This window comes from Mesoplodon mirus, assembly GCF_964341445.2.
Source record: "Mesoplodon mirus genome assembly, chromosome: 2".
In the NCBI taxonomy this organism is placed as follows: domain Eukaryota; kingdom Metazoa; phylum Chordata; class Mammalia; order Artiodactyla; family Ziphiidae; genus Mesoplodon; species Mesoplodon mirus.
This window is the reverse complement of record NC_138977.1, coordinates 111,005,136-111,030,759: the sequence shown is the minus strand read 5'-3', so window position 1 is coordinate 111,030,759 and position 25,624 is coordinate 111,005,136. Positions and strand designations below refer to the sequence as shown.

The following is a 25,624-nucleotide window of genomic DNA, read 5'->3' as shown; positions in this document are numbered from 1 at the left end:
GTTTTTCTCTGACCTTCAGATTTTCATTTACATGTTTTTATTTGACTTGAATACCTCAGTAGGGTGATCGACCATCCCAGTTTTCCCAGGACTGAGGCTTTTGGTGGGCCATGGAATTTTCAGTGCTAAAGTTAGAAAGTCTAGGGAAACCTGGCATGGTCGGTCACCCTATTCCTGAAAGATCTTAAAACAAACATGTCCAAAACAGACCTCCTGAGTTTTCACTCTCACCCTCAATCTGCTCCTCCTTTAGTTTTTCCCCATCTCAGTAAATGGATCCATCTTCCTTTCCTTAACTCCCTACCATCCAATGATTCAGCACATCCTTTTGATTCTATATCCAAAATATACTTTGAATGTGTCTACTTCTTTCCATCTCCAAGGCTACCATACTAGTCCAAGCCACCCATTTCATCTTCCCTTTTCCACTCTTTTCCCCTATGATTAATTCTCCATACAGCAATCAAAAAGATCTTTGAAGTGTAAATCACACCATGTCACTTTTGCACTTACAACCATTCAACAGCTTCCCAATACTTTCAGTGGCCTAAAAGGTCCTGTGTTATGTGCCCTGATCTATCTTTTCTGACTTCATCACATGCCATCCTGTGCTCCAGCCCTCAGACCTGAGAACTCCAGCTACAAACAAGCTCTTCCTTCAAAGGCCTTCATACTTGCAGTTCCATCTAGAATGCTCTTTGCTGCTCTCTTGGCCTGCTGATTCTTCTGCATTAAATGTCCTTTTATTGGCTTTCCTAATCACCCTATATAAAATAGAAACCATCCATACTCATTATTTTCTATCATATCATTTGTTTCTTTGCACAGTACTTATAAAAAATTTTAATGATTTTGTCTATTGAGTTATTTCTTGTTGTATCCCAGCTCCCAGAAAAACACGAGCTATGTGAAGGCGGTAACCCACATCACTTCTCTATCTTGTTTATTTTTTATATCCAGCATGGATCATAGTTCACAACACATAGTAGGCACTCAAATCTTTTTGCAAATGAATGATTACCCACTGTTCACCAGGCATCTCCTTTTATTGTCACAATAATTATATAAATAGGTATTATCTGTATTTGATAGATGAGGAAGTTGAATATCAGAGAATTAGTTCACTTGCCAAGTGTGTATGATTAGAAAGTGTCTTGTTCAAGGACTGAGTCCTGCTCTAAGTTTATTATACCAGTCCCAACTCATCCCTCACTCCTTAGTCAACTGAGTAGAACACAGAATTAGGACTTGGGTGTTGACCAAGCTGCTTTTTTTTTTTTTGCAGTATGCCTGCCTCTCACTGTTGTGGCCTCTCCCGTTGCGGAGCACAGGCTCCAGATGCGCAGGCTCAGCGGCCATGGCTCACAGGCCCAGCCACTCCGCAGCATGTGGGATCTTCCCGGACCGGGGCACGAACCCGTGTCCCCTGCATCAGCAGGCGGACTCTCAACCACTGCACCACCAGGGAAGCCCATAACCAAGCTGCTTTTATAGATGTGGTCAAAGTAACTATAAAATACAGGAAAGACCATCAGAAGCACTGAAGGACAGAAAACCACAGATGTGCCTGACTATGTGTGTGTGTGTGTGTGTGTTTATACACACACATACACAGAGAGAGAGAGAGAGAGAGAGAGAGAGAGAAGTTATCCACTTATCCACTGACTATCACAAAGTCTAGAATATTGGGGGGTGGGAGGAGGGGACAGGTTGGCTGAGTGGATAAAAACCACTAGTCACAACATATATTGGTTATTTTTAAGTTTAAAGGTATTTCATAAAGACAGAGGTAGCCAAGGGCCCATTTCTACTTGTAGATCATGTGTACCAATGTAAGGGACTAGTCCGGGGGCATATGGTAAGCCTTTTGGGATTTGGTAAATGTTGCCACCTTATGATCAAGACTAGATAAGGTACAATAGAACAGGTGAAGCCAGCATTCTCCTCAGGAAGACTTCATTTCAAAGTCAAACATGCTAGTTTGTTCTTTCATATATCCATTCACTCTGCCAACATTTATTCAATACTTACTTTGTACAGACACTGAGGATCATGAACAATAAACAACCTAAACTCTACTCAAGAAGTTTCAAGTACTACAATGAGAGACAGAAAATGGCACAGAGCATAGTTAGAGCTATGTTAAGGTAGCTACAGATTATTCAAGAAATGAAAGGCAACCACATCACTCAGAGTTCAGACAGGAAGGACTACAAGGAAGGTTCCTTGGCGTAAGTAAAATGTAAGCATAGATATGCAGGAGGAGGGATTAACCAGGTAAATACTAAATACTAATTGCTTTCATCATCATTTTTGTAAAATATAATCTTTTTCTCGGTACACGGGCCTCTCACTGTTGTGGTCTCTCCCGTTGCGGAGCACAGGCTCCGGACGTGCAGGCTCAGTGGCCATGGCTCACGGGCCCAGCCGCTCCGCGGCATGTGGGATCTTCCCGGACTGGGGCACGAACCCGTGTCCCCTGCATCGGCAGGCGGACTCTCAACCACTGCGCCACCAGGGAAGCCCTGGTAACATATAATCTTTTCTTTGAGCTCCAGGCGCCCATATCCAAATGCATAATTGACAACTCTATCTGGGTATCTCACAAAGATTTCAAAACCAAGATGTCTAAGCTGAAGTCTTTAGACACCTCACCTAACATTCCTCAAGAAACCCTACGTCTCTATTCTTATCATATAAAATACTAAACCACTTTCCTTACTATTTATACCTCATCCCTGCTTTACTATTTCTTAATAAAACATACAGTAAAATGAGATTGTAATCCTAGTCTTGGGTTCATTTGCTAACTTATCGGGGGAAGTTGGGGAGAAAGGAATATGAAATGCCCTAGTGTCTTTACCATGCGTCTCCCATCAGTATGCGACACTGTAACCTCCAGAATGGCAATGCCCTAGGTCATAGCTAATAACCCACTAGGACCTCATCTGACTGAAAGTTCAGAGCCAGTTTCCTAAAGATATTTATGTAGTACCAAAGTGCTCTTTTTTTTTTTTTTTTTTTTTTTTCTTTTTGCGGTATGCGGGCCTCTCACTGTTGTGGCCTCTCCCGTTGCGGAGCACAGGCTCCGGACGCGCAGGCCCAGCGGCCATGGCTCACAGGCCCAGCCGCTCCGCGGCATATGGGATCCTCCCAGACCGGGGCACGAACCCGTATCCCCTGCATCGGCAGGCGGACTCTCAACCACTGCGCCACCAGGGAGGCCCCAAAGTGCTCTTACAAATTGGTCAAAATCATGATCTCAGTGGCACCATGTGGAGTGGTGGGACCCTGTGAAGGTTGGCGAGGTACCTTAGAAACCTCCTGAGAAGGAAGCTGCTCTCTCTTCTCCTTCACGCATGTCAACACAGCATCTGGAGTCTCATCTCCAGAGGAGCCTGGCTCAGGACCCACAGCTTCCGGCTTCCCATTCTCTCGGGGGACTGCGGGTTGCTCACAGGATGGATTTCTAGCTGGGCCTTTGGGAGCACTCCCTTGTTCTTCTGACAGCTTCAGCTTTAGTTCTAAGAGAAATGCCATGAGTTACCAGGAGCAAGGAGGACTCATTGGCCCTAATAAGAGCAGAGACCCTTTCAGGAATTCCTTCCCTGATGCCAAGTGAGTGGAAATGAACAGTGCTGATAATGGTTCCCCAGATGTGAAAACAGACGGCTCCTGAGGCTGGGATCTCATGGAGGTGGAGGATCATCTGTGGGAGTAACTCAGTGGTCTAGATTTCCGAGGGGGATTCCTGGAGGAAGACCAGTGGTACCCGGTCCCAAAGTTTTCACCTGTTATCTATCATGACACCTGAAATTCTATACTCAAAGATTCATTTACTTGGGTTTTGAAAGTTGTGCAGCCATTAAGAGCCCCTGCAGAAATGCAAGTACCTCTGGAAGGCATTACACAGTGCAGACGTCTGAGGATACATAGGAGGGGTGGGGAAGGGGACCTGGGAATGCCAGCCCCAACTTGACAAGGTTTCACAATTTTGTCTAATGCCAGTATTTAAAATCCAGAAATCACCATTATTGCAATGTGACTTTATATAAACCTACATAATTAAAAATAAAAAGGCCACCTGGGACTTATCAAGAAACTAGATTTCAGAATATGCTAGGGGACTGCTCGTTTGAATGAGGCCATTTATATCAATTTCTCAATTACATACATAGCTCATCTTCTCTGTTTGATGTTTGTTTTTTAGTTAGGCTCTGGTGTGGTGTTTAAACACCGCATATATTATAAACCTGCTACATCACTACACTTCAATACCACTGAATTAATATTCCTTTCAGTTCTTTATCACCATCCTTCTAGAAATCTGGAAAAACTCCCATGTCTCTAAGTATTGAAATAAAAAGTGTAGAGAGAGGAAGAAAATAAATTTTTATTGGTAAATAACCATCATCTCTTAAGATAGATTTTAGAGTTAATTAATACTCACATCACCATCTCCAGAGAGACAGAGAAAGAAGAACACTGGATTAGGAGGAAGGAGAAGCAAGTTTTACTCCTAGGTCACCACCTCCCAGCTACGTCACCTTTCCCTCTCTCTGGACATAAATGTCCTCATCTGTGCAATGGGGTGTGTGGAGTAAATGATTGCTCAGGCCTCTTCTGTTTCTAACATCCAAGAAACCAATAACCCAGGGAAATGAATACTCCACATGTTGAAATGTTCCTGGCACTGAAGTGAATCATTCCACCTGGGAGTCTGGAGTTCCTCAGTCTCTTTATAAGGAGATGTATTAAATGGGATCAAACAATGAAGGGGACCCAGGACCCTTTATTTCAAGATGGGGCCTCTGATCTAGGCAGGAGACAAGGTTAAAGAGGGCACAGGTGGAAGAGAATCAAGAACTCCTTGGAGCACATTATCACGATTTTATCTGCTTCCTTCCTGAGAAAGGAGACCCTTGGCTGGCATTTACCTTTGAGCTGTTTACGACCTTTAGACAAATCATTCATCCATTTCAGGACTTCAGGATTAGATGTCTTGTCACCATGTGAAGGCTGCAAGGGAGGGAAAAATGGGGATGGAAGGAGGTAAAGGGAGGGAGGGAGAGAAGAAAGAGAGAAAAGGAAAAACAAAATTTTAAACAGCTAAGGCACACGAAGGTAGTTCAGGAACATATAAAGCTGGGAGTGAGATTCAGGCGTGATACCTCCAGGTGATGGAGTTGCCTCTGAAAAACAGTGAACATTCCTGACCTCCTCCACTCTTTCATCCTTGCCATGGACATTGTTTCTAAACACACCTGGTCACCCAGCATTTTTTACATAGTCCTATGTCAGTGCCCCCTACAGTCTAACCCTCAGTCACCTTGTGGGCTACCCATACCCGACACCCCATTGCCAGGTCATTCTTTGTATCAATGTAGATGGCTCTACTGATACAAAGCAGCACTTCCTCCCTTGCCTCTGCTCATGACTTATGACCAAAACCTGCCTGGGAAACACTGATAAACTGGAAGCTTTAGCTCCTATCAGTCATATCCTCCAAGCTGAAGAAAGGAGACCCCAGGATCTCTAAAACCTGACAACAGTCTGAGAAGTCAGTATGTAAGGGGGATACCCAGAGTTCAACTGCTTTCACTGTTTACAGACTCAGTATTCTACTGGGCTAGCATTAAAGTAAAAATTAACTATATGAGTATGGACTTGGGCAAATTATTTAGCCTCTCCATGCCTCAGTTTCATCTACCAAATGAGGATTATAATACCATCTCCCTCATAGGGCTGCTGTGAGGAATGAATTAGTGAATATACGTAGAACACTGAAGAGTTCCAGGCACATGCTAAACACTATGGAGGTGTGAGCCAGAATTAAAAATATTATCATGGTAGTTCTTATGACTGGCATAGGTGATAGCAGCAGCAGTAGTGTGAACTAGCAGACCTTCAAAGGAACGGTGAGCAAGTCTTCACTAACAAACACAGCGTAGGGGTATGTATGTCCTACCTAGCAGCTAATCGCACTGGGATGTGGCAATAAGAATACAGTTTTACTTTTAGAAGGATATGACTCTGTTCATACGAATCATTCACCTTAATTTCTGGATTTCTTTTCAGAGCCTAAAAGTAAAGTTTCTACAGAAAGAGAAACTGGGAGAGAAGAATAGCCAGACATACCTAGCCTCCAGCCCCACAGGTCAGTAGGAAACTTTCTTAAACAAGTTGAGGCCACCCTGGTAACTTAAATGGGGGCTCAAGAAGATTAGTGGTTACTTTGAATCGGGGACATACAAAGAGCTATATAAGCATGCTCAAGAAGACATCACAAACACTGTAATAGTAGCCAGAAATGTGTACAATATTAGTGACAAGTCAAGTGGCTCTGCCATGTTTAAGAATCCATTAAATCCATATAACATCAGCAAGATGTTGGTGAGAGAGAGACATAGGGAGAGGAGTGTGCTCCTCAAGTTCGAAGGAAAAAACAGTGCTTGTGTAAAAGGATCATCAAATGTACATGGGATTAGATGTTTTAATTGTGAAACACAATACATGGTTCTGTCACTTCTATAGTGATGTAAAAACCATACAGTTTAAAATCAAGATGGAAAATAACACTGAGGGGAAAGGACAGTGATTTTTCCCCTAGGGTAGCCCAGAAGGGAGACTCTGGTTTCCAGTAGGGAAGCCCTGGTTTCAGGACCATGGACAGTGACACAGAGGGCACACCTCCTAACTGCTGTGCCTGGTCCGACCCATGGTCTGCTAGAATGATGCACTGTACTACTTCCCTGATATAACGTTTAGTATTTTGGCTTTGGGTAACAGTCTGGTTATATGAACAGTCAATGTTTTACACGCGATTTCTCGAAATCCTCACAGAATTCTTCACTCTGATCTGAAAACACATCTTGTTCTCTGGAACACATCTCTTTCACTGGATATGTTCCACACAGTTAATGCAATCTTCTGAAACACTGTTAAAAACAAAAATGAAAACCCAAGACCCTAAGCCAATGACCATCAAAGGAGCTTTCACTACTGCAAACAGGACTTAATAGAAATTTAAGGCTGAATTTTCTGACAAAATATTTTAAAGCCTGAAATCATTTTCTGAAATGAATTTTGTATTTCCCTGCTCTTGGGAGAGCTTTCAAAAGAGGTTCAATCAAGCTCACAAGGATGGCAGCTCTCAGATCATATGGAAAGTTTTTATATACAAGCTGTGGATCTTCAAGCCTTCTAACGTCTGAACTATTTCAGTTTAATAGGCCCCAAGGGCCATACTCCCCAAAATTATACAGTGTAGATTTCGTTCAGTGTAATTAAAATGGAGCTCATGAGTCACATAACTGAGGGTACTACTGGACCAGATTTGTGGTCTGCCAAAGATGATTCAAAAGACACTTTAGAAGATTTATGGATCAGGAATGAAAGGACCTATGTTGCTGTCTTGGCTACATCAATTCTTTGCTGTATGAACCTGGAGAAGTTACTTCCCTTCTCTGGGCCTCAGTTTCTTCAATGGTTAAATAAGGAAGACTAACTGATCCCTTCTAATTCTAACATTCTCTAATTCTACTGAAACAGCCTTTCTAAGTCCATGAGTCTAACAATAGTTAAATGTAAAATCAATTGTAGGGAATAAATACAGTTCTGGATATGAAGTGAAATGGTTACATTCAATAGAGAAGGAAAGACGTATATTATACCAGGGCATCAGACTAGCATGGAGGCCCAGCAGCTCGGATTCAAAAATTAGCAGCGGGTGCTATTAACCCCACCGTCAGGCTGCCAGGAAGGAAAGCCATACACTCTATTGTTGCTCCTTAAAGCAACCGATTAAAGCCCATTAACATGTCAAACCTCTAACCACAGCCTGGCACCCAGACAGGAAGGGCGAGGGGAAGCCCTGTTTCCTGAGACGTAGAAGGTTCTGATTACTGCAAAGACTTTAATACACACAGAAGCAGTGACCATGAAGCCTTCTTCCTTTAGTGCTCCCAAATTCACCCATCTGCATGTTTAAGTGTGCGGGCATGTGTCTACTCTGGCCCTAAAGCTTCTGCAGACAAAGGCAGGAGGTGCCAGGAGAAATTCTTTTCTAAAATACTCAGCTGCTAGGTGGCTGTTACAGTTGAGAAAAGTAATCCAGGGTCTGCAGCTGCAGGTAGAAAAATCCAATGGAAAATTAATGTCTATAATTTTCCTTTATTTTTTGACAAGGCAGAGGTTGCCATGGGATAGCCTATTCAAATATCACTCAAACAGACTAAAAAGTTAATAATATCTAAGACCACTTACTTCTTTTGTGCCAAAACTGTAAAAAGCATTATATATGCACTCCTTCATTTAATACTCACAAACTTAAGAAGTCACTACTAATATTAACTCCACTTTACAGATGGACAAACTGAGAAGAAAGATAAAGTAACAAGTCCAAAGTCACAGAGTTCCTAAGTGGCTGGGCGGATTCAAATCCAGATCAGTCTGATTCAAGAACCTCCAGGTAAGAAATATTAATAGGCCCTGGGGATGGAGCCCCTAACTGTTTCTCTACAGATTCCAATATGAGGGCATCACAGATCCAATAAAACTCCAGCAGCAAGTAAGGAAAAGCAACTTCTCTCAGGCTATCTGGAGCTTTCAACTTCCAGTGGACACTTAATGAATTTTACTTGTACTTCTCCATTGCAAAAACTACTCATCTTTAACCACCCCAAGCCTGAGCTGATAGAACACAACCACCTTAAGAAGGTTATAAGTCTTTGCTGGGCGCCCATCTCCTTATCTATAAAATAAAGGCCTGTACTCACACTGTGTAGAGCACCGTCCTGCTCTATAAAAGACAGTAAGTAGCTGTGACTGCCTGACCTCAAGGAAGAGAAGAATCTTCAACACCTTAAGGTTGTCTTGAAAGCCAATCTGATTTTTTTTTTCCATTTTTAGCAAAGCTAAAACTCCCTCCTTAAAACCCCTCTTTTAGTGAATTTGAAGTCACTGTGGGCAACACAGGACAGGAAGAACAGGAGAGTGGAATATTACCTACCCTCACCTCCCTCCCCAGAACTTACCCACACTACAGGGACCTGCAGATTGCCTCTGGACCAAGAGCTTAGTGAGCCTTTAAATATTTTAAGATGTTTGAGACACTCCCTGGTCTCATTTATTTTAATAACAAGCTGCTCTGGACCCTCTGCCAAAGACCCAGTACCTTTGTGCAATTCTACATGGATATGATTCTTCTCTATGCCACGGTCACCAGTAGAGACAATAAATAAAACTAGCACTGGCCATCAGGACACTTACCTCTGACTCTATTGTTTCTCAAGTAAGAAAAGGAAAGGTTCATGATTGTAACACTGCAGCACCAGCAAGAAGGCTGGTGTCTCTCTGACAGGAAAGGATGGGATCAGGGCTTGTTCTTAAGAGTGGCCTGAATAGATGTCACTTGATAGGTCCTCACCCATCACCCAGAAAGTACTTTATTGTCAAAGACAACTCTCCCTCATTCTGTTCCACAATGAGAGATTCTGTCCTTTGAGTCCTAAATAGGTTCTTATCAAATGCAAATGAGAAAAGGCTAAAGAAAAAATAAGACCATAATTCAAAAGCTTTCCAAATTTTAGTCCTAGGAACACGAATGATAGTAAGGTTCCTCAGAAAAAAAAAAAAAAAAAAAAGAAGAGATCAATAATCAAATCAGTTTAGAAATAAGAGTTGTAATTTGCTGCTAGGAATTATCTTAGCAGAGAGCAGCTAACAGCATGTGAGAACAAGACAGACCCAGGATGGAAACTTAATTTATGATAGGTCCTGGGGTGGCCAATGAAAACTGAGCTGTCCCCTGGCACAGAGATGTACTCAAAAAGGAAGGACAGAAAAGCCCATGCATTTCTAACACAATCCACTCATTTCAAACCACAGCGTCCTTACCCGGTATTTCTTTTCTTGTTCAAATTTTTCTTCAAATTTCCGAATTTTCCGCTTGAGGCTCTGGATGTGCTTGGTGAGTTGGGTAATGGTCTGTGGCTCTTTGCCATCACCACAGATGCACCGTGAAGAACTTCGGGGCCTGCAATGATTCCAGAGAGGGAAAGAATCATCAAAAACAGTACTATATATAAAAGAGGTAACTAATAAAGACCTACTGTATAGCACAGGGAACTCTACTCAGTACTCTGTAATGGCCTATATGAGAAAAAGAGTGGATATATGTAAAACTGATTCACTTTGCTGTACAGCACATACTAATACATTATAAATCAACTATATTCCAATAAAAATTTTTTTAAAGATATAAAGTTTTAAAAAATGTTCTTCCAGTAAACACTGCTGCTGGTCTACAAACCAAGCTTCCTAGATTATCAGAGAAGTCCAGAGGCCAGTTCATTATTTGATGAGTCTACTATGGTAGCATCTGCTCATTACTGGAGATCCCTGATCACAGAACTCTATTATGGGCAAATGTCATCAGGGACTTTAGTCTACGTATGTCAGAATATTAGTCTAGGAAATGTATTTCCTAAAGCTTGGAGGATACCAATTTCAGACTAATGAGAGAGCCCTATTGTACCGTTATCCTCAATAAGTTGCATGAGCTCCACCTAAAAACAATTTCAAGGAAGATTTAGAAGAGTAGTTAACTCTTCTTTATGTAACAGAGCCTTTGTGAATCTAATGAAAGGAATGGACCCCCTCTCCAGAAAACACATTCACCTTTTCACCTGACACACTTTACAATAGTAATAATGCACTAAATCCCTCAAGTCCACCAGTAGACAGATGTCCATGGACCCTGGTCTAGATAAACTCATGAGTAACAGCAGGAGTTATTAAAGAGAAACTAGGAATTCCCTGCACGTATTTTGGTCAAGGGAGACTCATTTTATTGTTTTTTTTTTATTAGTTTCTGCTTTATAACAAAGTGAATCAGTCATACATATACATCTGTTCCCCCATCCCTTCCCTCTGAGACTCATTTTAGCTACACATCAAAACTACTTACGCAGCTTAAAAAAAAAGAAAAACACATAGATTCACATTTTTTTTTGTCTGGGGGAGCTACCGTAAGCTACCACTTTTCTAGAATCTAAGAAGAAATTGAGATGTACAACTCACAAGCATTGCTACAATCCATCCATCGAGGCCACTGCTGGACACGGAAAGAATACTTATGAGCTCATCCAGAGTTCCTGGTACTTGCATGTACATAGACTTTCTTAGGATTCTGGTCATTTCACCAAAAATGTTCAGACATGTGAGCTGTAGGGCAGCCTGTGTCTTGAGACCATCGCCTCCTGTTTCAGGAAGGCCTGAAACAGCATTCTTTTTTTTTTTTTTTTTTGCGTTACGCAGGCCTCTCACTGCTGTGGCCTCTCCCATTGCAGAGCACAGGCTCCGGACGTGCAGGCTCAGCGGCCATGGCTCACAGGCCCAGCCGCTCCACGGCATGTGGGATCTTCCCGGACCGGGGCACGAACCCGCGTCCCCTGCATCGGCAGGCAGACCCCCAACCACTGCGCCACCAGGGAAGCCCTGAAACAGCATTCTTAACTAGAAAGTACTCTGATTTTTTTGCCATTTATTGTTCAGGGCTTACAGTTGCTTTTGGTAGGCATGTCTGCTCTATTTTGGACACACACTTCACTGAATTTATAAAAGTATTGGGTTGTATTGTAAATAATATTTTAAAAAACTGCATGAAATGAAGACGAACAAAACAAGGTTTTCTTACATCATAAACTGCTGAGTGCTGGGTGGAGAAGGGGCTGATTCAGGGTCTAAGTTGAATCTCTGGCTTTGGCTAAAGATGGAGCATCGTGGTGACAGAAGCGGGTTGTCACCATCAGTGATGTGACAGAGCAGCCTGCTAGTCTCAACAGACTGGAGGTCTTCAGGTGCACTGTCTGCTTCATCCTGCACATCTTTGTGCACTGGCACAGGGTCTGAGGAAACAAGATAAATCATCGAGACTCAGAAGTGACAGAGGGCTTGAGACTGTCATGTTCTTAAACAAAGATTATAAACATTCATTATAATGTCTTGCCTCTTTGTCATTTCTTCCTTCTGGGGATATGAAAGCCTTTCAAAATTCTGTCATGTTCATTCTCACAGAATCTGGACAGAAAGTATTACAAAGCCAACACACACCAAAAGATGGAAACACAGATTGTTTCGGTCTGAGTTACAGAAGTCATCATGGTCCAAAACTACAAAAATCCTCTCTTTATTTCATATTATTTGCATATGTCAGAGAGTATATAACAACATGTTAGAGTGAAAAAAAGAAAACAATTACATGGAACTGGAGAAAAAGATGATAGATTATGAGGGAGAATAGTTATAACAGAACTGCCAGTGAAGGAAGGGAGAGGAGGGGGTAGGGAGGAAAAGAGAGAAGAGAAAACAAAGGAGGAGGAGAGAGGCGAGGGGTCCCCACATAGAAAATTACTCAGCACTCATTAAAAATGATGGAGGACTCAACATCAATATGGAATGATGTTCTGAATATACTAAATGAAAACCACACATTTCAACACAGAACAGTAATGATTCCATTTGCTATAAGCAGCATACATTTATGTCTACAAATAAATGCACTAAAAGATCAAAGAAGCTACATAGCAACTACAAAGCATGGTGGAATTAGGAAAGATTCTATTTCTTCTCCAAAATTTTATGTAGCATTTTATTTGGGACAAAAACAAAAACCAACAACAAAACCTGCTCTAAACCCTATCCCCAGCTTGGCAGCTGTCTGCCTGAATTCTCACTGTGATCATTCCCCTTTTTTTTTTTTTTGCAGTACGCAGGCCTCTCACTGTCGCGGCCTCTCCCGTTGTGGAGCACAGGCTCCGGACGCGCAGGCTCAGCGGCCATGGCTCATGGGCCCAGCCGCTCTGCGGCATGTGGGATCTTCCCGGACCGGGGCACGAACCTGCGTCCCCCGCATCGGCAGGCGGACTCTCAACCACTGCGCCACCAGGGAAGCCCGATCATTCCCCTTTTAAATGAGCTCACTGGCTCCCCAACCAGGTCAGTCCAGAAAGTGGACACCCTTGTGCTACAGAGGTGAGGGCAGGGGAATGAGAAACATCAGGACGCTGAGTCACGGTGGCCTGAGTGAGAGTCTCTCCATCCCGGTGTGCTGTACAGAGCTACTCATGGAGCAGCCAAAACCTTCTCAATTTTGCCCAGCAAACAAGTGAGGACAACCCAAGGCTTTCTCTTATCCTGACTACCCTAAAGAAAGGAAAAAACACAGATTTTCTGGGTGAAGAAGTAAATCTGAAAATACCGACAATCCACTTTTCCAAAATAACATTTATCACAATTTGGCACTGGATAAATCTTAATCAGGTTTAGAATGGCTCGAGCTCTCTAGAGCTTGAAATGCAATTTCCTTTGCGTAACATCAAAGTTCTGATTAGGTCCTTGTGTGCTTTCAGTTGGCTTCTCCCCTTTTGTGCTGTAGACTGGGAGGGTGGACAGTGCCTCCCATCGGGCCTTTGAAGCCGATCGACAGCACCTCTGTCAGCAGCTGAGGCTGGTCAAAAGTGGATGGGGTGAGGACTGGGGAAAGCTGGAGCCAGATGAATGCCAAAGCCCAGACACACAGGCAAGTGTGCTGGTGCGCCCGACACAGCTCGCCACAGGCAACACCCTGGCTAAGAATAATTTAGCCAGAGAACACTGCCATTTGGAGGGAACCCTAAGAAGAAACACGAATGATTGTTCCTAACCAGTAAACGACAGCATATACTAACAATGACCTTCAACACCCACCAGGAAGTGTCTGAGTGCCTCACCAAACCCTTTGCTTAAACCATTAGACTCTAAGAAGGAATGCATTTTATTCATGCTACCCTTTTCTGGGCAGCATCTTTTGGTAATAATGTTGGGGAAGAAAAAGATCTTTAGCAAGCACCTGGGACCAGCATGTTTTTGTTAAAATTGTAAAGACTGGAGGCCTTCTCTTTAGCTCATCTGTGGTGCCAGGGTCAAAACTAAAAGGAGTCTCTTGGTGCTGTCTTATAATGACAAAATGGGGGCACTTGGGTTCCTAGCCATATGACTAACGTGGATCTAAGAGCTTAGCTTCGGAAACCCACAGAGACCTAAGATATGACTTCACAGAATCAGAGGCCACTATGAACGCCATTGCAATAGTAACTGTAAACCTCCATTTACATGGCATCTGTTTTTTGGGGCACTCAAAAAACCAGTGCTGCCTAACTAACATCCTGACCTTTCTTCCCCCCAATTCACCACTAAAGGAAGCTGTGAGCCTGAAAGATCCCAAAGTGACCAGTTGAAAAGTCAACCTAAGTGTCCATCGACAGATGAATGGATAAAGAAGATGTGGCACATATATACAATGGAATATTACTCACTCATAAAAAGAAATGAAATTGAGTTATTTGTAGTGAGGTGGATGGACCTAGAGTTTGTCATACAGAGTGAAGTAAGTCAGAAAGAGAAAAACAAATACCGTATGCTAACACATATATATGGAATCTAAAAAAAAAAGGGTCCTGAAGAACATAGGGCCAGGACAGGAATAAAGATGCAGACGTAGAGAATGGACTTGACGACACGGGGAGGGGGAAGGGTAAGCTGGGACAAAGTGAGAGTGGCATGGACCTATATATACTACCAAATGTAAAATAGATAGCTAGTGGAAAGCAGTCATATAGCACAGGGAGATCAGCTTGGTGCTCTGTGACCACCTAGAGGGGTGGGATAGGGAGGGTGGGAGGGAGACGCAAGAGGGAGGAGATATGGGAACATATGTATATGTATAACTGATTCACTTTGTTACAAAGCAGAAACTAACACACCATTGTAAAGCAATTATACTCCAATAAAAATGTTAGGGCTTCCCTGGTGGCGCAGTGGTTGACAGTCTGCCTGCTGATGCAGGGGACACGGGTTCGTGCCCCGGTCCGGGAAGATCCCACATGCCGCGGAGCGGCTGGGCCCGTGAGCCGTGGCTGCTGAGCCTGCACATCCAGAGCCTGTGCTCCACAACGGGAGAGGCCACAGCAGTGAGAGGCCCGCGTACCGCAAAAAAAAAAAAAAAAAAAAATGTTAAAAAAAACCTGGTAATCTGGTAATGCCTGAGCTCTTTGTCTAAACTAACCATTTGAGTTGAGAAGTGGCTTAATTAAATCAGTGGGCGCATGCCTATGTGTGCGCATTTGTGTAGACAGGATTATTGAGCTCTTTGCTCAGAAGAGACCAGGGTAGATTCAGAGCCAACCAGCGTTGCTGCCATCCTGGGAACAGAGCCCAGGCCACCACTTACAGACCATGCTCCCCAAAAGGGAGAAGCTTATGGCAATATTAAACTCGGGTGGCTTCTGATGGGACCCTGGGAGCACACTGCTTTTTCTTCCAAAGAAAGGTGCAACTTGCCAGAGCCCATGCTGTGATGTGCTATGCTTTAGAGGGAGGGCCTGGGAGCCAGGGCTCAGGGTGCTCATACTTTCTTGTGGGGCTCCAGCAAGTTCACTGACCTCCCTCTGTGTCCTTGTTTGGACCACCTGACAAGGCTGTGACAGGAAAGTCAAAGGAGATCTGCTGTACAACCTCATGCCTTTAGTTAACAGTATTGTATTATACACGTAAAAAGTTGTTAGGAATGTACATCTCATGTTAAGTGTTCTTACCACAATAAAAAAAATTTTCTTTTATCCTTCTTTGTATTTTCTACAATTTCTGTAATGAATGTCTTAATTGTATAGGAAGAAAAAAACCAATAAAAGTTAATATAAAAATTTGGAAAAAGAAATGCATTCCTCGGAAGAGAAGTGAGAAACAACCCCACAGGCAGAACAAGAGAGAACAAAGATTGTGAATTTGAATCCCAGGTCCACCACCTGTTAAGAGGCACTTGAGAAAAAATGGGCCTTTTTAAACCCCAGTTTCTTCATCTGTAAAATGGGGAGAATAAGACTAAGGGAGGCCTCTCCCTGCCTCTCAAGACTAAGGAAGGATGAAATAGGAAAACTCTATCCCCTACAAATTTTTGCCATATCCACATAAACCTATTTTTAATATATATGTATATATGTATGTTATGTGTATATATATGTGTTTATGTGTATATATATAATCTTAATTTCTTCGTTTTAATTTCTTTTTTATTGAAGTATAGTTGATTTACAATGTTGTGTTCGTTTTAGGTGTACAGCAGTGATTCAGTTATTCTTTTTCAGATTCTTTTCCCATACAGGTTATTACAAAATATTGAGTATAGCCCCCTGTGCTATATAGTAGGTCCTTGTTGTTTATCTATTTTATATATAGTAGCATGTATATGTTACTCCCAAATTCCTCATTTATCCCTTCTCCCTTATAATATATATAAGATTATATATTAAATACAATCTTAATTTCAATCTACAGTTTTCCAAAATGTCAGCTTCATCTTAGGCAATAATGGCCAAGAAATCATAAATTTGATGTGCTAGTTCCATTTCTTCAACCAATACACATTAAAATAAATTCCTATTAAAACAACGTTCACCCATGCATCCTTTGTACAGTATATTTGGCGAAACATTGAGAAAAGGCGCAGAAACTGCTAAATCGGTAACCATGAGAACCATCATTTTAACAACTATTAATACCAACATAAGGAAGTTGAAGATTATCTTCCCTTACTGACCGCCATCTCCACTAGGATTCCTTATGGGGTTAATGTGGGAAATGAGAACCAATACACCCTCAACATATTGTACCTCCTACCAGTTATTTATAAATAAGTAAGAATAATCATCATATCTAATACTTATGCAGTGAGTCACTATGTCCTCAAGCTTATAATAAGAGTTTTTGCCAAGTATTTAATCTTCATAATAACCAAAGGAGGCTGGGAGTAATGTGATCTTCGTTTTAATTTCAGGAGGGAAGGTGGTATGACTATGTGAGCTCCAATCAGGGAGGGCTTGACCAATGCCCGTGGTAGAAGACTCCACACCTCCGACCTTGGAGGCCAGAGAGTCTTTCTAGCAGGCCACTCACTGAGCAACAGGGACCACAGCTTAGAGAAGTCATTGTCATCAGGTGTGAAGGCCAGAGCCCACTTCTGATCTGGCTGCAACCCCAGGCAGGAACAGATGCTGTATTACAGCTGTTAAATGAATCAGTCAGATTTTTTTTTTTTTTTTTTCGGTACGCAGGCCTCTCACTGCTGTGGCCTCTCCCGTTGCGGAGCACAGGCTCCAGACGCGCAGGCTCAGTGGCCATGGCTCACGGGCCCAGCCGCTCCGCGGCATGTGGGATCTTCCCTGACCGGGGCATGAACCTGTGTCCCCTGCATCGGCAGGCGGACTCTCAACCACTGCTCCACCAGGGAAGCCCAATCAGTCAGATTTTAAGAAACATTTTTCTAATGTGAATTTTTAAGTGATTCAAATGTAAATCAACTATACTTCAATAAAAAAAATTTAATGAAAAAGTAAATTAATAAATTAAGTGATTTAAAGTTTAAATAAATCTCTATCTGCAACCATTTGAGATGGACTGCTGAGATGAGTCACAAATTAGCCACAGGCTTGTGGGTTTGTTAATTTGCACTTTTGGGTTTACCCATCATGGTGGGCCCATAGGTAGCATTCAGATACATTCCAAAATGCCAAACATCATGCCTTTGATGGTATTACAACACCATGCCTTTGATGGTATTAAAAACTAAATGAGTCAGAAACATGTACATGATTTTCATGAGGCTCAGCATCAGAGTTCTCGGCCAGCCTCACACAAAAAGGGCCACCAAAATAAAACCAAAAAACAACTCAGAAACATCTGATGCATACACAATGGATTTAGTTGTAGGTGTGTTGAATTTAAGTTGAATTTAACCTAAGGTACTAATGGTTCACAAGAGAGAGAATATAGGTAGCCTGAAGTCATCCCAGTAACTAAGCCTGGGGAAACAGATGGGCTTGCCTGCTCAGAGACCACTGAGAGGAAAGCAGTATCTCTGAGGTTAGGATGGGTGGGTAGGAATGAGGGCAGATGAAGACGGATTTCTGGTAGATGAGGCCGACCGAGCCACCGAGGGGGACAAGGGTGGCACTCCAAGCAGGCTTCTGCGTGCCAGCTTCCGTGGAGGACCACCAGAAACATCAGTGAGCTGGAGGGGTGAGGAATCTGTCACCGTGAAAACAGGGGTTGGCTCCATGGCAAGCATCCTGCAGATCCCAAGAGGCAGTTTGACATCATGAATAAAAGCCTGGGCTATAGTTTCAGAAACACCTGGATTCAAGTCCCAATTTGTCAGATGTGTGACCTGGGACCCATTATTCAATCTTTTTCAATCTCAGTTCTCCCATCTGTCTCAGTGACAATGACATCAGTATAAATAAATTGCTGGAAGGACTTTAAAAAGATAAGGAATCTCAAGTGCTTCATATAGTGCCTGGGGGAGAGGGCATAATAACTCATCAATAAATGATAGCTGTTGTTGTTTATATTTATGGTGGTACCTTTGACCTAGTTAGGGAATTAAAGAGGGGAGCCGAAGGGGAAAATGAGTTCAGTTCTGGATGCACTGAGTTAAGAGGCACTTTTGGACATCCAGGTGGAGGTGCCCAATAGCCCCTATATACGTGTAGGTATGGAGCTCAAGAGACATAATCTAAGTGGGTCTGACCTCATCATTAACTTCCCCGTTTAAACGCCCATTCCAGAGTAGGGGGTGGGATGGTGAGCATTATTTTTATTTTGAAGGAGCCACTGTACTGACTTCAATTAAAATGAACAACCGGGAGATTAGGGCACTGGGTTAGCTGGGCGATGAGAAATTCCAAAATCCTTCCTGAAAACCAGAAAGCTACATGGATCAAGAAGCCTCAGCTCAGATCTAAACTTATTCCTTACTTCTGCATTTTTTATTACAATCTTCTATTTAAATTTCCATCAGTAAATACAGATCCAGGTTTTAGGTTTTTGAGTAGTTCTTAAGACAAACTTAATACTATCATTCCTGTTCCCTAGAGAATTATGGAAAGACAATTTTGGAATATTGTTTTCTTGAGTCACTGCTATTATTTCTAACATATGCAACACTTTTTGCCAAGTAAACGTTAATATTTAAATCACATACATAAATACATAACTCTTCAGGGTATACTGTCACTGATTATTTTAGAAGTCCAATAATAACTTCTATGCAGTCTGATAAAGAGACTTTTGCAGTTCTTTTTAAGTATTTTCACTGTCTCAATGGTAGAAATAAGGAATAAATGACCTCCAGTTTAAAAAAGGTAGTATCGGGCCTCCCTGGTGGCGCAGTGTTTGAGAGTCTGCCTGCCGATGCAGGGGATACGGGTTCGTGCCCCGGTCTGGGAGGATCCCATATGCCGCGGAGCGGCTGGGCCCGTGAGCCATGGCCGCTGGGCCTGCGCATCCGGAGCCTGTGCTCCGCAACGGGAGAGGCCACAACAGTGAGAGGCCCGCATACCGCAAAAAGAAAAAAAAATAAAATAAAATAAAAAATAAATAAAAAATAAAAATAAAAAAGGTAGTATCAACAAAGGCCCAAGCAAAGGAAGATCACATTATCATTTTGGGAGGTGTAAACGATTTGAACTCACTCAAATTTTCAGTATTATAGTGATATTCAATAAATTTAAGTGTCTAGATGAAATTCAATAACTATCTTAAATATGCTTTCATTTCACATGGAAACTGGCTTAGCAAAGTAAAGTGCCAAGGGAAAAGGAGGGCGTAGAGACCACTAGATTGAATGGAGACGAGGAAGACAAAGCGGCAAGGCAGTGGGTGAGAAAGAGGAGGAGCTGGAAAGCTGTGGGGGAAGAAGAAGAAAAACACAGACACCACCATGGTGAGGGGGTGTGAGAAGGCAGGTGCCGCAGGGTGACAAAGGCTGAGTTCGTTCTCAGGAAACATGCGGTGGAAGCAAACTTCTAGCCTGAGGCAGACTGAGGTCTTTGGACGTTAGTGACTTCTACCAGAACTCAGAAGCGTGCTGTGGGCTACAGTAGTGTGAGCCACACTGAGGACAGGGTCAGGTCGCCAGGTCTCTGTTGTATGGGGAAAGGGAAGAAGTCTATTCTTTGCATTGTTCTGGAGAAGCACATATGAGGCAGGGATCATTCATATTTTTGGAAGCAGTTTCTACATAGCACCAAACCAAATGCACCACTTGGGGGGAAAAGAAGAAATGATCTTCTAGACAAAGCTACTGAGCGACTACATGAATGTCTGCACTTCCCTCTGATTATTCAAGACCTAACTTCTTTGCCTATATGCACACTGTCGAAGAACCACTGAGAAATATCCAAGGGAAATAAATGGCCGATGGTGTCTGATCTCTGAAAACATCTTTTCCCCTCCCTGTGTCACAAAAGTGGAGCCGAGTGCTCAGCTAAGCTGTGAGGATGGGGAAGGGGAAGAAAGAGCAAATATCACCCGTGATAGTGTCCAAAATTCAGAAGCACCCTGCCGGTACAGAGAGGAAGCCGGGTGTCGGGATGCTGATCATTTTTCAGCCCAAACAACTTTCCGTGTCTTCTAGTTGATTCCTGTGCAACTGATCACCTCAGTGGGAAAGCTGAGAAAAATCTGCTAGGAAGGTAACAAGAGCCATTTTCAAAAGAGGGTTTTCATTTACGAGCAGACGTGCTTTGAAAAGCAAAAGGGAACTTATATACAAAGCAAACAGGAAGACTACAGAAAGAAATTCCAACCTTTGCTGCAGGCCATATCTTCACAGGCTCATTCAATGTCAGTAAAGAAAAATTAATCAGAAAAAGTTGGACCCACAGTTCCACAAAGAGACATGGAAAAGTATAATGCTAGGTTCCTGGAAGAGTCAGAAGAGGTTGTCCACTTTGGGCCTGGGGGCTGTTCAGAGCAGTGTCAGACACTGGGCATCCAGGCAAACTGTCTGATCACTTCTAGACTCTCCTTCATAAGCATGAAAGAATAACCAGAAAGAAAGGTTTTTAAATGACTGTAATATACGAGAAATTATGTGCAAGGGAAAGGGGGCATATGAGAACTCTCTGTACTGTATGCTTGATTTTCTATAAACCTAAAACCTCTTAAAAATAAAATCTATTAATTAAAAAACTAACATGTCTATAAGTCCACTGGTTAAAAGCCTGGGCTATGGAGTCAGAGCCCTGGGCTTGGTCCAAGATGCCACTTACTAACAGCTATTAGGTCCTTGGCCAGATGAGCCTCTTCACACTCAGAATCCTTTGTAAAAAGTGTGGCGAAGACAAATAGGACAATACATACACCACAGTCCTTGGCCTGTCTTAACAACTGAATTAAAAAAAAAATTTTTTTAATAATCACCTGGTGGTTTAGGCCACAGGACTGATATTTTCCTTCCTTATAAGGCAGTTATAGAAATGGCATCAGAGGATTATACTGTCATCTATGAATTTTGAAATCATTTTTTAAAATGCTTTCTTTGGAAAACAAGGGGTTAATGTGAAGCTCCCTCTTTCAGAAACTATGAAGATGGCGATAAAAGCATCAGAGAAAAATTATTAACAGTAAAGATCTTTTCCAGCCAAGTTATGTCATAGGTTTAGCACAGGATAGATTTTATGGTAACAAATGTAGTTTCACCTTTAATATGAGGTAGTTACTCAACCATCAGCATTGTAGATTATCACTGTTATAAATACCTTTTGCTTAAGAGAAATGGCATAATGTCAATCAAATGCAGGACTCTAGAGAGGACCTAGGGAATAAACAGTACTAAAGGTCATTTCCACACCTTGCAAGTCATTAGAAATTATGATAGAATAGACATTTAAAGACAAATGCAAGCATTATCAACTGGAGGAAAGGCATATAAGCTCTGAATGCCCAGCTTTTAAAATAATGATGGCTGACATTTATTGAGCATTTACCAAAGGTGATGTGTTAAGACCCTGATAGGTATTGTGCTATGTCATCCTCACAACAACTCTAAAAAGTAGATACTATCCTTTTTCCCTTTTTAAAGAAAAGGAAACTGTGGCAAAGAGGTCAAATAACCTGTACAAGATCACCCAATGAGCACATCAAGTTCTACAAAGAGCTATGTTTCTGAACAAAGTAGAGCCAATGAATATAATTTATTTGGGCTTTCAAGAAGTCTATGGCATGGTGTTCATACCAAGAGTTATTTAAAAACAAAACCAAATGATGATTGGGCTAAATGTTTTGTAATGGATAAAAAATTCACTTAATAATATGCCCCAAAGAAAGAGCTGAATTAGTATCTTGATGACAGATGTGTCAGTACTAATCCTTGCAGATGGATCCTGGATTAACCTTATTTCACATTTCAGAAATAACACTGAAGTGGAAATAGAGTCCCAAGTCTAAGTTTGTGGATGACGTTAGTATTTTTCAAAGAGTAGAAGGCAAAGCAGCCACGGAAGAAGCTCACAAACCATGAGGTGGCTCCACAGTGGCAGATGACCTTCATTGTGGGCCAGCAGGCTCTTCGGCTGGACAACACTAAGCCATCTACACTTAACACACAAGAAGCACTGGACTATCAGTTTTATGGGAAATGGGATTTTTGGAGCTCTTATAGACTATATTGATATGACAAAAAGGTCTAGAAGATAGTGTACATTTCTAGGAAGAGTATGGAAAGCAATCCAACAAGCATAATTACTTTGTAACTAGTTTATGAAACACTCCCGCTGCCCATATTTTTTAGGTATTAATTCATCTTTTATTGAGATCACTGTAGTTTCACATGTAGCTGTGAGGAACAATAGACAGATCCCTTGTACGCTTTGCCCAGTTTCCCCCAATAGTATCATTTTGCAAAAGTATAGGACCTATGCCCATATTTACAAACAAAATTCTACTATTCGACTCCATCTGGAAAACACTATGCAGGTCAGGGAAATACACATCAAGAAAGGCACAGGGGCCTAGAGATGGTTAAGATCACAGGAGCCTAGAGACTATTAAGATCAGTCTGAAATGACTATAGGAACAGAGGGGCTGCAATAGGTTAATCAACTACAAATCTAGATGCCTCCAGTCTAACAAAACAAAGTCAGGGATGGATTTTGAAAATGACTTTAAAACCTATTAGTTATACAGAGGGCACATAGGCTGTCTTTGGGCTTAATTTCAGATTCTAGAATATTAGAATCATGTGGACTTAACATTTAGACAGGATGGCAAATGATATCGTGTGAAACACTCAGACCACGAAGTCTGATTGAGGAAACTCCCCCAACTCCTCCCCTTTCCTCCCAGTACTGTGGGACCGCCCACAAGTTACATTAACTCCCTAAGTTCATTTCCTCATCTTTAATCTGGGGATAATAATGGCACCTTCCTCCTAGGGTGGTTATGGCCATAAAGTAAGAAAATTCATGCAACAATGCCTGGTGCAAAGGAAGAGGTTATTGTTAGCTAAGGTTGATATTATTCATTTAAAGACCTTTAAAGCACGGTTTCTAAACTTTGGCACTCTTGACATTTTGGACCAGATAACAGTTTGTTGTGGTAGTGTTGGGGCAAGGGGTGTCTTGTACATTGCAGGGTGTTTACCAGCACCCCTGGACTCTACCCACTAGATGCCAGTAGCACTCACACTCCAGCTGTGACAAGAAAATAATGTCTCCAGATGTTGCCAAATGTTCCGAAGGGGGCAAAAAACCAACCAACAAACAAACAGACAAACAAAAACACCCAGGTTGAAAACCACTGACCACTGTTGTAAAGGAACCAATTTAGAACAAGAAGATGAAGTACTACTTTCTACAGCGATAGCCATTTTCTAGTTAAAGCAACCAGTGCTATATACTAAAAATATAAAAAGATTCAAGAAGGATTTAAAAATAACACACACACACACAAACTCAATGTATAAAGTTTCTAAAAGACATTTGGAGTCTGGGTACTTCTGACGCTGAGGTAATGTAGACTCCCTCTTACTGACGCTAAAAGACTGTCTGGGGCTGCTGCCAGATAGGATGAGACGTTATGTGGATGATCAGACCCACCTAGTAGGAGACCCGAGATGCTCCCTGTTCCTGAAACCCAATTATAAACTGCACCTGCAGCAAAAACACCTTGCGTGGAGCCCTTGGAGGGTACTGAGTTCTACAAAGTGTTCCTGAATCTCCCTGCACATCAGAATCATCAAGGGGAGCTTTTCAAACATGGAAAGTTTCAGGCCTCATCTCTACATTTTACTTTTGCATCTTAGGGTGGGGAGCCCAGACATCTGTACATTTAATAAGCACTGCCAAGTAATTGGGAACATCTGGTCAGGTAGACAGTGTCTTAAAATACAACAGAGAAGGTCAGGCTCTCTTTGAGTCTGCCCCATTTCAACTTCAACCTTAGGAAGAGACCTGCAGACCATACAGTATTCTTTATGGGAATAAGTATAGACTGTACCTAGAGATACTACCTTAGTGCTGTCAATCAACGTTAGCAACAAGGCTTTTACCCAAATGGAAAGTTCAATGTGAAAGTCAAGATTTTATAATAAAATAATTAATTAGGTATTGCTTTAGAATTATTACTTACAGTAATAAGTCTTCAGTTATCTCCAGTGACAGCTTTTGCTAAAAATTCCATCACCTGTGCTCAGACAGAACAGGGGTTACTATGCTTAGCCATGGGGGGCAACGTCAAATGGTCCTTGTACATACACTGAAAATGACAAGCAGGTGAAAAGACAATCCTCATTCCACTTTCCCATCAACAACACCAGAATAGATGCTTACTAATGTCCGGTGGAAACATTTGCTTCAGCAGTAAGAGAGGGCTGCTGATTCAGTTAGAGGAATTTGAGCCTCACTATCATGTGGGTTTCCATCTCGCATTATGCAGTTTGCAACCTAGAGGTAGCGTGACCAGCTGTCCTGGATTGCCTGGAATTGAGGACTTCCCAGCATGTGGAATTTTTAGTGCTAAAACTAGGGCAGTTGGTTACCCTCTGTACAGTCCCGAAGCTGCCTTGCAGCTGGTACCTTCTGTATTGCTTTTCTCTAAAGCCCTCTACATCCCTCAGATCTGTCCCTGTGCCCACCCCGCCCATCTCGAGCTCTAGCTTGAGCACCTTTCTCCTGAAGTGAATGGACTGAGCCAACTGGTCACAGACCCTAAGGTATAAGTCCATGTGGCCTGTGAGCTTCTTCCCATTGATGAAACTGAGTCAAAGAAAACCTAAGAGAACCTGACCTTCTTTCTCTCTTAATTCAAGACACTGTCCACTTAAATAGTGGCTCTCAATACTCAAGAATGTTTACAAAATATAAAGATTCCAGGACTTCCAACCCTAGATGGTCTAGAGATGAGGACTGAAAACCCCCAGGTATAAAATCTTGCTGATAATTGTGATGTGCGGGAAGGTTCAGGAACACTCTCTAGAACACAGTGTCCTTTCGGGGTGCCATAAAATCTGCTCTTGCTGCAAGTGCAGTTTGTAATTGGATTTCTAGAACAAGGAAGCATCTCAGGTATTTTGCTAGGTGAGACTAATCTTTGTATCCTGTAAACTCAAGTTAAAACACAATATTTGATCTCAAGACATAGAGAATACAGTACTTTGCTCAGACCAGCATTTCAGATGCCCCCTGCAAAAGTTAAACAACTTCAGGGACTTCCCTGGTGGTCCAGTGGTTAGGGACCTGGCACTTCC

General features: G+C 42.2%; 1 protein-coding gene across 3 annotated transcripts in view; it reads right to left on the bottom strand.

The window, feature by feature from the left end:
* FAM13C (family with sequence similarity 13 member C) overlaps positions 1 to 25,624 on the bottom strand; it is a 137,178-nt gene that overhangs the window by 15,336 nt on the left and 96,218 nt on the right. For all 3 annotated transcript variants that reach the window (XM_082634866.1, XM_082634864.1, XM_082634865.1), the window contains 4 exons: positions 11,699 to 11,909; positions 9,898 to 10,036; positions 4,938 to 5,019; positions 3,313 to 3,524 (listed from right to left, as the gene is read on the bottom strand). In XM_082634866.1, coding sequence (XP_082490992.1) covers positions 3,313 to 3,524; positions 4,938 to 5,019; positions 9,898 to 10,036; positions 11,699 to 11,909 — 644 coding nt within the window. The remainder of the gene's footprint in view (positions 1 to 3,312; positions 3,525 to 4,937; positions 5,020 to 9,897; positions 10,037 to 11,698; positions 11,910 to 25,624) is intronic.